A 12,177-nucleotide genomic window follows, 5' to 3' on the forward strand; every position below is an offset into this window, starting at 1 on the left:
AGGACCAAGCTGTGCAACGTCTGTTAATTGAACAAATCCATTTCCGTTGGCCTTAAGCAAATTGTCGTTATTTAGATGTTTCTGCAATCTTCTTGCATTTCCTGTTCTTTACTATGCAAAAATTCATTTAGCATTTTTCAGATCTGATGTCTGGTGTGATGTGTATATTGTATTTGTATTTGGTGGAATCATATATGCTGTATAGATTTGTGAGAATCAAGCTCTTTGAGAAGTAATATTTTAATTTACACCATGGCCATAATAATGTTTGCAGGTATAAAAACTGCTTATCAACATGCATCAAATGCAGTTTCAGTCTGCAGGTAACCATGGCAACAATACTTAAGCTTCATGCTACATTACACGGTAACTCCCTGATGAAACTAACTTGGCTTGAACTGAATATAAACTTAAAATATGGATAAAAAAGTATTATTATTTTCCTTTGTGAAGTTGCAATTATATAAGAAATGCAACACTGTATCAAAACAGGTGAGATGTAATCACATTTCTTCCCTGTTTTCTAAAATTTAAATTATAGAGGCAGAAAAACTCTCACCGTTGCTTTTCTTGATATACTGGAGCTTGGCGTATTCAGACCCAGACTGACCAGACTGGAAAGTCCACTGGTCCAGGTCCTGCTCCAGACCCACAAGGCCACTATTTGACAGTACTGGGTTGCTGCTGTACGGGTCTGGACCCTGGTTGTAGGACGTACTGGAGTAGGTGTCGTAGTACGCCAGCAAGTCGTCCTCGGCAGCTGTGTTGATGGTGCTGTAGATGGGACTGTCGTTGGACGCCGTGCTGTGTTTCTCTGAGTGATTCGGGTAGTTCATGATACCAACTGCTGAACAGCAAAGGTTCATTAACAATGACAATTATCTGTTCAGTATTCTAAAATGAGCTATTTCACCAGACATTCAAAGTGAGAGAGCTCTTACTGTTATAATATCTGTCTGAGTCCAGTTTGCCAGAGCAGCAGTTGACAGAGTCTTTGCTGCTATGAGCGAGGTTCGGAGTGGGCCAAGAGTCAGCTAGCCAGGGGTAGTTACCCATATTTGATCCTAACATGCCGGGCCTGGACAGAGAAGTAAGATTATATCAATACTTGTTTTACATAAAATACACAGTGGCAAATATTATCTGAATCAAATCATAATGTTCAGTTTACCCTCCATTGATGATTCCAGATCCTTCACTGTGAGCAAAACCAACTGGAAGAAGAAAACGCTCTTAAATTTTATCTTAAACAAGATTTGTAACTGTTTTCAAAAGATTCACTGGAAGGTAAATACGTTTTGAGCATAATGTGAACAGTTTGTCAAATACAGGGTTTAAGAGTGCAGATTTTAATTGATATTTTATGAAGATACACTGTTGACCTACATAAACAAAGAAGCACACAACAGATCTACACAGTATGCCTGCAATATATAAAAATGCAGATGTCATTTGATGAATCGATTAACCTATGTCTTGCTTCTACTGCTGTATCTACAGTCTATGGCATCTAAATTAATAGGATCTTACAATACAATCTTTAGTCATTAGTATGGCAGTAATAGTCAATTTTCCCATAAATATTTCACAAACAGCATATGTTTTCTTATCTTTGGACTGTCCATTGAGTATTTATGAATATGAACAAATATCTCTCAAAGTCAGAAAACAACTGATGTGTTTATGTGCCAAAGGGCATATTCTAAAATAAACTGCATGTCGTGGTTACTGTTTACATATGCCTCAGTGTGTCTTTAGTGTTTTACTTTATTACTGCCTTGAAAACTGCCCAGTGGGGATAAATACATTTTAATTAACTGAATGTGCAGTAAAAGAGCATGCACCACTTTGTGAAATACAAACTAAAATTGAAAACATTCGTCACTACTGGAGGTACAGTATATGGAATAAATATAATGTCATATTTTGAAACAGAAAAATTTCAGCTTGAAATCTTTTAATTATATTTCAAGCTTTCAAACATTGAGTTTCAACCTTTCAAAGCTTTTTTTTCTTCGAAATACAACATTATATTCATCCCATAGATGGTCAATGGACTGTACTTGTATAGCGCCTTTCTAGTCTTCCGACCACTCAAAGCGCTTCACACACTATATATCGCATTCACCCCATTCACACACATTCATACACTGATGGCAGAACTGCTCATCAGTACAAAGAAACTAATTAATCATTCACACACACTCACACACCGAAGGCACTGCCCTCAGGAGCAATTTGGGGTTCAGTGTCTTGCCCAAGGACACTTCGACATGTGGGCTGGGGGAAGCCGGGGCTGGGGGAAGCCGGGATCGAACCGCTCCACCAACTCCTTCTCCTTTTCATGAACAAGAGATATATGTGACAGAGTTCATCTGAAGGTGTCTGAAAATCATCCTGGGGGGTCATGTCATTGTAACCCTCTTTTTACAGTTCATTCTTTGAGGCGCAAACTCCCTGACATCGAAAATCTCCAAAAATGTCACATTCCAGTTAATGCGTTGAAGACCCAACACCTGTCATGATGGTAAAACCTGGTTAAGATAGACAAGTCAAAGCTTTTCCCACTTACCTGCTGGTGTGTATGCGAAGGATGTGGTATAGTGTCCCAGCTGCTTCCTCCTGCGGTGTCGACAGTACAGCCAACCACTGAAGCCCATCAGCACCAACCACGCAGCCACACCCAGTCCTGCGATGAAGGCCGGCTGGCGGACAACGTTTGTGATCTGCTCTGATATGCTGAGGTTACCACCTTTCTTCAAAGGTGGTGAAGTCTTGTCCAGAGGGAGAGCTGAAAGAAAAGCAGTACATTTTAAGACACAGTAGAGACCTGTTAGCATCTAAATTGTGAAAAAGGGACAGTTTTATTATGCCATCATGTATCATTTAGATTATGTAAAAACAATTTTAGTGAAGATCAATACCACTCTCATGTCTGTTAGTTCAATGTGAAGCTGGAGCCAGCAAACGGTTAGCTTAGTTTAGCATAAAGACTGGAAACATGAGGTCAAACAGCTGGCCTGGCTCGGTCCAAAGGTAACAAAAGCTCTAAAGCTCCCACATTACCACGTTATATGTTGATCCGTACAAAAACTGAAGTGTAAAAATGACACTTGGTGGTTTTACAGGGGGATATCGTTTTTACAATTTGATTTTTGTATGGGTAAATAAACAAGATATAACGTGTTAATTACTGAGCTTTAGACGTGCTGGTAGGCGGCTTTTTCAGTGCAACAAAGTCTAAGGAGCTGGTTGTAGATTTGCGAAGGGCCAAGGCACCAGTGAACCCGGTTTCCATCCAGGGGGTCAGTGTGGACATTGTACAGGATTACAAGTACCTGGGAGTACACATGGACAATAAACTGGACTGGGCTAAGAACACTCAAGCTCTTTACAGGAAGGGACAGAGCCGCCTCTATTTCCTGAGGAGGCTGAGGTCCTTCAACATCTGCCGGACAATGCTGAGGATGTATTATGAGTCTGTGGTAGACAGCGCTATCCTGTATGCTGTTGCATGCTGGGGCAGCAGGTTGAGGGTAGCGGACACTAACAGGCTCAACAAACTGATCCATAAGGACAGTGACATTGTGGGGGTGGAGCTGGACTCTCTGGCGGTGGTGTCTGAGAGGAGGATGCTGGCAAAACTACATGCCATCTTGGACAGCGTCTCCCACCCACTCCATGACGTGCTGGTCAAGCAAAGGAGCACCTTCAGCAGAAGACTCATCCCCCCAAAAAGCACCACAGAGCGCCACAGGAAGTCATTCCTGCCTGTGGCCATGAAACTCTTTAACTCCTCCCTCTAAGTGTTAGTCTGTATGACCCTAGGTCACTAAACTGGACATTGATCATTACATCTCTGCAATACTTGAAATAATTGTGCAATAGTCTCTGTTTAATACTGCTGTGCAATACACTCTGTTTCAGTTTAAAATTCCCTGTTTATTTTTTCATACTTCTATTACTGCTGTGGATTATCCACCATCTCAAAATCATTAAGCTACACTTAACTTGACAGTACTCATTAATGCACTACTACTTATCACTTATATTATTACATTGTATTATTATACCGTACATACTTATCAACTTATCAACCTCTAAATCCACTTGGTACTTACACTTATTTTGATTTTTTTTACTTATATCCACTTTGTACTTAATTTATCTTACCTGTATTATAGTGTAATATATTTTGATTTGCTTAGTACTTCTTATTCCTTCTATTCAAGTGTGCATCGACGTGATAGTGAGCAGCTGTAACAAAAGAGTTTCCCCTCAGGGATCAATAAAGTATTTCGGATTCTGATTCTGACTTTGTTAACTTTTGACAGAGCCAGGCTAGCAGTTTCCAGCTGTTTCCAGGCTTTATGCTAAGCTAAGCTAACCAGCTGCTGGCTGTGGCTTCATATTTAATTTACAGACATAGGAGTGTTATCAATCTTCTCATGTAACTCTCAGCAAGAAAGTGAAACATTTCCCAAAATGTCAAACTATTCCTCCAAAAAATTGCAGCAGAAGGTAAAGTGGAGAGGTAAAAAATCTCAAAACAAAATGCAACACACCTCTTTACTTTGAAATGTCACCAAATAAAACCAAATGTGGTATTCATTGTAACTAAATGAATGCTAACCTATACAATGCAGTTATAATAAACTTCTCTGCTTCACTGTGAATTCCTAACTAACACTTTTTACATTTTTACACTCACAACATCAGTGTTGATGATCAACATTCCACACACAGCTTTCACCTGTGGTAAACGGAGCCCGCTGAGAGTGCATCTTGCCATATTTCTATATTTGTGGTAGCTGTAACAGTTTGAGTGACTCACTGAGAAGCAGGCTGACAGGTGGGCTTTGTGCGCCCACGCCCAAGCTGGTGACAGCAGCCACCAAGATGGTGTAGCGGACATCAGGCAGCAGGCCTGTCAGCAGGATGGACAGAACCGCTCCATCCACTGTTCGGTTTATCTGGCTCTCCTGCTCCATGTTGCTGCCCAAACACCAGACCTGAGCGACACCAGACATGGCAGTTTAACGATTAAATCTTAAAACATGTAAACACATGTAGGCATTCATTTATCCTTCACACCCTGTGACAAGATGTGGCCTGTCATTATAATAAGACAGACTCAGAAGCTTTATCTGGTGGAGAATGACGGCAAAGATACAGCAGAGATACAGAGAAAAGGAAGATGAAAGAGAAAAGGATGTCAGTGCAATGACAGTTAAAAGCCAGATTTAAAATTCTGATGGTGCAAATATACGTGCGCTTAGGCATTCAGTTTATGTGTTGCTCTCCCATGAAAAAGTTCACGGATGTTGGATATATGTTCTATAATCCTGCAGTGGAAGAAATATTCAGATTTTTTAAGTAAAAGTATCAACACTACAGTGTTAAAATACTCTATTGTAAGTAAAAGTCCTGCTTTTAATTTTTTTTTTTACAAATTCAAAGCGAGCCCATAACTCAAGATTGATTGTTTTTTTTACAGTTAATTATGTAAAATATGTCAAAAACAGTGACAAATGTTCATAAGAAGTTCCCAGAGTCAAATTTTCAAGTAACTAAATATTTTAAACCTATAAATAATCAGATAAATTTAGTGCTTTAATTATTTATCAATGAATCACGTCGATCAACAGAGTTGATAAACAACAAATTATATCTTATCTTTAAAGGTATTTTGGCTACTGTGGCCAAGTGACCATTACAGGATAATGGTAAATGCTAAAACTGTATTGTATTGTAAAAGCTGCACATGTAATGTTTGTTATACTGCAGTATCTGTCAAAAGTTTGCTAACGTTTGCCACCATAACCCACTGGTCATACTAGACCAGGTACGGCTATGGCAGCAAAACTCCTAAGTGTATTAAATATATAATATGTATTAAACTGAACGATGGTGCGATTTACTGCTTATGAATTCTAATTTTCATTTGTAAGATGAGGAATTTATTTGTTCCGTCAAAAGCTACATAGTCACGCTTTAAACATACAAAATTAACAGCAGAAAGTACTTCGTTTCAAAATAAAAGCACTGATGCAGAATGGGTAATTTAATCTACAAGCTATCATATTTTATAAAATGAGCATACTGTTTTGTATCTAAAATCTTTATCTGCAACTAATAACTATTGTTGTAGAAAGTGGAGTAAAATGTCCAATGTTTGGTTTTGCCTCAGTACATTAGTACAGAACTAGTTACCTTCCGCCTCTGGTATAATCTGCATAATGTACAATGATTCAACTTTTGATGAAGTTTTTGTGATAAAAACACTTTGAGAGTTGTAATGAAAATATATCCTGTAATACCGTACTACAGATTCAACATTTCATTTTTAACATTTAAGCCATGGGAGGCTTATACAAAACAGTTTTCAGCAAATTGAATGTCTAACGGGATTAAGTGTGATCCTTGCCTTCGGCTGATGAGCCTCCACATACGAAAGGATCTGCTATTTCATGATCAGACTTGTGCGGTTTTCTCATAACTTTCTACATGCAAACGCAGATGGGAAGAATAAACCAAAACAATAGAACTGTGTGTTCCTTTTCTTTAGTGGAATAGCAGCCTGATGATTAATAATCAGCGTTGTGCTCATGCTCAGAGACAGATAATCAGAACTCAATGTTTTTTCACAGAGCAAACAGATGACAGGGACAGTCAGCACTCAGCCGAGAATCTGATGACAAAATTGTGTCTCGTTGCACGGCAGCAGCGCATGTACTGGCAGCAGATAAGAGGCAATGAGTAATTACTAATTGTTAATTAAAATCTGTGTTTTTCATAAGTATCTAAACAACAAATTTGGACAACACTGAGTAATGACTGCATAAAAATACAAACGTCAGGGATTAAAAGAACTATTTGTTCCACTTTATTTTTACAGTCTGCGTCACTGATAGATGGTCTTAAAAGCAGAAATAAACATCAGAGAATAAGTCAGACAGTCAGGTGTTGTCGTATGCTGATAGCTGTAGCCCCACCTTGTACTCCCGAATGATGCCACTCTGAGTATTATGAGGCGGAGGCTCCCAGGACACACTAATACTGGAGGTGTTGGTGAGCTGAACCACTGATACAGCCTGTGGAGGTGCACTTAAAACTGGAGACAGAGATAAGAAGAAAAATTATATTTGTATCATTATTATTAACTGATTTAACGGGTCCGTAATTTCCGGATGATTTACTAATAATCTCCGAAAAGTTTCCTTGAAAAAACTATGTAATTTGATACTATAATTCGGGAAAATAGGAATATCCTTTAAAAAAAAAAAAAAATCAGTTTAAAATCCAGGTAAATATTCATTCATTATTTATTTATTAGTGGAAAAGCATGCTCAGCTGACCTGCTGTGTGCACTGATTAAAAGACTCTAGCTAGCAAATTAATTAATTTTGAAGTGTACCAATTGAACACTGTCTCTGTATTACTTCCCAAATTTCAGTTATTTCAAGGAAACATTTGGGAAATGAATAAGAAATTATTAGGAAATTATGGACTTATTACCTTTATCGTATATTATTTTTGGTCTATTTTTATTTTTTTTAACTCTGCTTGAAATTATTACATTTTTATCCTCATTGCATTTTTGAAGGCTGTTTAAAAGCATTTCTTTGCATTATGAAAAGTCCTTTAAATTGTTTTCTACATAAACTTGGTTTGCCAGTGTATATAACAAAATGTTATTGAAATATTCCAAAATATCCAAACTAAAGAGCTCTAGTGTTAGTGCTGACATCATTTAGAGGAATATTTTGACATTTGGAGAACTACTCGTATTCACTTTCTGGCAGAGAGTTAGATGAGAAGATCGAGACCACTCTCATATCTGTGTTAAATATGAAGCTAAAGCCAGGGGCCAGTTAGCTTAGCTTAGCTTAGCATACTGTACACTCTGGAAATAGGGTGAAACAGCTAGTTTGATTCTGTCCAAAGGTAACAAAATACAACTACCAGCACCTCTAACACTCACTAATTAACACCTTATATCTCAGTTGTTTAATCCACATATAAACCGAAGTGTAAATAAACTATTTGCTGTTTCACGAGGGGGTTATTGGCCAGACTGTTTCATCATAATTTTCTCATCTAATTCTCCGCCAGAAATTCAGTTAGCATATTCCTGAAAAAATTTAACTATTCCTTTAAAAAGTGCAATAATATCAACTGTTACGCTAATACTTGCTCAGCTTTACTTGATAATTACAGTTCTATGCTATTAACTAAGTTACTGATAAGTATTTCTTACCCTCCTCAGGCGTACGCAGCAGAACCATGAGGCTGTCATGTCCCTGTAACTCATTGAAGTAAGGGCGTATCTTGACCTCATACTCTGTACTGCTGTGCAGATCTACTAAGATGGTGCTATGGTCAGACGTGGCCTCCACATCCTGGACCAACCAGGAGCTGCCGATAGTCCGGTAAAATATACGATAACCCTGAATGTACCGAGACTGAAGGGCGACCTGAAAAAAGTTGGGGATAAAAACAAAATACAGAAGAAGAGTTTCACATTTACATCAGTCATCAAAAGCAGAACCAGCTATGTGCTTCAATTTAATCTGTTTGTGTCACGTAATGTTTGGAGGAGTTTTTGAAGTTAATGTTCAGAGATTAGCGTGTCCTCTGCACATCACAAGCCGACTTTGAAAAGTAGACTTTTTCATCAGCCAAGTATTCAACTCACAGTCCAAGAAATTTTGGCGCTTGTAGGAGACAGAACCACAGGCTTCTGCAGGTAGACAGACACTTCTCCTAACTCTCTCTGCACCTGTCTGTGGTCCACACCCTGTTCTGTAGGACTCCCATCTGAAACAACGAAATCCATTCAGTCCAGGCCAAAAAAATAGCTGAATAGCAAAAAAAGGAAAAGCTTTTTGATGAAATTCAACATTGCTCAGGGCAGAAGAGCATCACACTGAGAAAGCAATTAGTTTTGAGACAGCACATGCAAAGTAATTTTTTCTAAACCATGTAGCACATTATCTTGGTGCCAGCCTTACATTCAATATCTCTAATTTCTTGCTTTAAAAATTTAAACTGAAATCAAGATTGTACATTAGGACTCATATTATGCAAAAGCATAATTAGAAAAAGAGGAGTTTTGCTTATATAACTCACCCTGCGTCCTGACAGGCTCAGAGATCGGGCTGGGGTCACTGAGGCCATATGAGTTGACTGCTCGGACAATAAAGAGATAAACGGTGTTGGGGAAGAGTCCGACAACCGTGTGCCTCTCCTGCTTCACGTGGTCCGCCACCGTTTGCCAAGTGCTGCCCACTGATTGGCTGAGGGGGGGAAAAGTGATATTTTGTCCTAAGAAAACATTTATCTCATATATCAAAATGTTATCTCAAAATATTAATCAAATTTCTTGTGATCATGGTTTAACTATATCAATATCGTGAGATACAACAAGTAAATTCCATTTGTTTTTGATTGATTTGAATTATTTAAGGATTTTGGGGAAAGTCTGATGATGGGGTCGCACTTGAAGGTCACGCGCTTGCTGGCTTTATAAGAACAAAAGTACAGTTTCAATAGGCAAATGTGCTGCCCCCTGTGTGAACATTTATCATTAACTCCTGTTATCTTGAGAGCACGGCTTCCTTATCATGTTATCTTGAGATAACAAGGAAATGGGTTTGATAACAGCTCTTGGCCCATTGCTGATAGCACTGACGGATGAAAGTGGAACAGGCAATGTCAGAAAGAGAGATCTAAATTATATATATATATATATATATATATATATACACACTACTATATACTATACTGCAACTATAGTTAGTTACTTATATTCAGTTATTGTTGTTGGGATTGGGGCTACAATTTAAGATTATTTTCACTATTAGTTTATCTGTCAATTAATTGAATAACTGTTTGGTCAGAAAATGGTGAAAAATGCCCATCACACTTCCCAAAGCACAAGGTGGCAGTTAACCAAGAGACAAAACACAAAGATATCTGAGAAGATGGAAATGACTTAAACACTTGCTGGTGATTAATTTACTGTCAACTGACTATTCGATTAACCGACTTACCGTTTCAGCATTGGTTGGGATCTTAAAGCATTCGTTTGACATTTTGGGAAATACACTTGTTCACTTTCTTGCTGAGAGTTAGATGAGAAGATTGATACCACTCTCATATCTGTCTGTTAAATATGAAACTACAACCAGCAGCCAGTTAGCTTAGCTTAGCATAAAAACGGAAACAGGGAAGCAGCTAGCCTGGCTCTGTCCAAAAGTCACCAAATCCATCTACCAGCACATCTAAAGCTCATTAATTAACATGTTATATCTTGTTTGTTTAGTCAAAAATTACAGTGTAAAAACAACAATTTGTGGTTTCTCCCAGTTTTTATGCTAAGCTAAGCTAACCATCTCCTGGCTGTAGCTTCATATTTAACAGACAGATATGAGAGTGGTATCAGCCTTCTCATCTAACTCTCGGCAAAAAAGCAAACTAAAAATGTCGAACAATTCCTTTAAATAACCAGGACAGTGTCAGAAATGCAAAGCCATCTAAAGACAACCATCTGTTGACAGTGAATGAATGAACAAATGACTGAATGAATACAGCAGGTCCTTCTTGGATCAATGAGATTCTGTGCATCTAAAAACCCATGGCTGGTCTCAGCTTGCGGACAGAACAATGACGAATTTTATTCCTCCTTTTTATTGCAGCAGGTTATAACGACGGCTTCTGAATGGGTCCAGCGAGGATACAACATCCCAATGCTGTGCAGGGACAGGGACTATCAAATAGCATGAGCACAATTTAACATTTTCCTCAACTCCGTGGAGGATAAAATGGTGAGGAAATTACAACAAGCAGGCCACAGCGTTTTCCTATCATCAATGGTTTCTCCTCTGCCACCTTTCTCACCAAATGTTGGTCAGAGGAACAGTTTTGCCATTTAAATAGAGTCATCCAGCTGTTTTAAAAAGCTACATCTGTAAATGGGTTTGGAGTGGAAACTTCAGCAGCTGCTTTTACATAAATCCATGAAGATTTCTTTGCTTTTAAATCAGAAATCGAGGTATTGTTATGTGCTGTATACAATGGATACTATAACAGAAAAATATTGGTTTGTGCCTCTTTCTTTGTTCCTGCTGATGTCTGAAAACAAACATTTCAGAGCGTGCAACAGTGAGTGGATCGTCATCACCAGGTCTGCGTGCAAGTCTGCCACACTGAACTTTCTTTCCACACGGAGCTAACTGGACTTTTGTGTGTGTTTGTGTCTGTATACTTGGTCTGCACCCTCTCTCCTGCTTCTGTAACGCGTAAACTCTCCAACTGGGCTAGCATCCACTCCTTCTGTTGCCCCAGGACAGGACAGAGCTGCCGAGCTGACCACTGCAGTAATTGTCTCCTCTTTCACTCACTGTCCGTCTCACTAAAGCCTCTGGTTGGTTGTTAGAGCTGCTATGGCTCTCCTCGGGATGCCACAGCTAAATACTGATGCAGTGAGTGTCGTGGTTTCACTTCAGGAAAGTCACTTAACAGGACTGTCTCTCCCTCAGGCAGAGATGAGTCATTTCCAAACTCTAATGACTCTAAATGAAGAAAACTTCATTATCTGGGAATAGTCAGAATACTAACAGAATAAAACTCAAACAGAGAAAGTGTGAATACAGTTCCTTTTGAGATAGTGAGGCCTGAATCAGGGGTGGAAAGTACACCAAAATATTCTTCTCAAGTAGAGACTGTCTTTGCTGAACATTAACTCAGACCGAAGAAAAATGAGGGGGCATAAATAATAATAATACTAATAATAATTAATGTTTTTCTTTCCACTGTTGGTTCTCTAACAGCTAGCAAGGCCAGCAAACTTGCAGGACAACCAGTCAAACAAATGTTGTGGCTGGATAGGTGGCTTTATGACTAATGTTAAAAGGGGCAGTCCAACAATGTCACATGTAAAAGACAATCTAATAGTCTGGTAGCACTACATAGCCTGTGAAAATGGTAGTATGTCAAGCCTGAGAAAATTACTTAAGTGACAGACATGAGTGCTCACCAGTCATGAAGGGTCTTAGGACAGATTTTATAAGGTGTGTTTTTGGAGTTTGATGCATATTTAGGACTAAAAATCAGGGTACTTTGGCTTCTGCTGCATCAATTTTGACCATTTCTTTATTTTTTATTATTATTTTT

General features: G+C 38.6%; 1 protein-coding gene across 6 annotated transcripts in view; it reads right to left on the reverse strand.

The window, feature by feature from the left end:
* zgc:77784 (uncharacterized protein LOC402947 homolog) overlaps positions 1-12,177 on the reverse strand; it is a 58,394-nt gene that overhangs the window by 5,560 nt on the left and 40,657 nt on the right. For 4 of the 6 annotated variants that reach the window (XM_044202944.1, XM_044202940.1, XM_044202943.1 and 1 more), the window contains 9 exons: positions 9,133-9,299; positions 8,699-8,820; positions 8,261-8,477; positions 6,996-7,114; positions 4,835-5,012; positions 2,573-2,791; positions 1,172-1,214; positions 942-1,078; positions 560-847 (listed from right to left, as the gene is read on the reverse strand). In XM_044202944.1, the coding sequence (XP_044058879.1) occupies positions 560-847; positions 942-1,078; positions 1,172-1,214; positions 2,573-2,791; positions 4,835-5,012; positions 6,996-7,114; positions 8,261-8,477; positions 8,699-8,820; positions 9,133-9,299 (1,490 nt within the window). The remainder of the gene's footprint in view (positions 1-559; positions 848-941; positions 1,079-1,171; positions 1,215-2,572; positions 2,792-4,834; positions 5,013-6,995; positions 7,115-8,260; positions 8,478-8,698; positions 8,821-9,132; positions 9,300-12,177) is intronic. The other 2 variants (XM_044202942.1, XM_044202946.1) reach the window with 1 other exon arrangement.

This window comes from Siniperca chuatsi, linkage group LG7 (assembly GCF_020085105.1).
Source record: "Siniperca chuatsi isolate FFG_IHB_CAS linkage group LG7, ASM2008510v1, whole genome shotgun sequence".
Lineage (NCBI taxonomy): Eukaryota > Metazoa > Chordata > Actinopteri > Centrarchiformes > Sinipercidae > Siniperca > Siniperca chuatsi.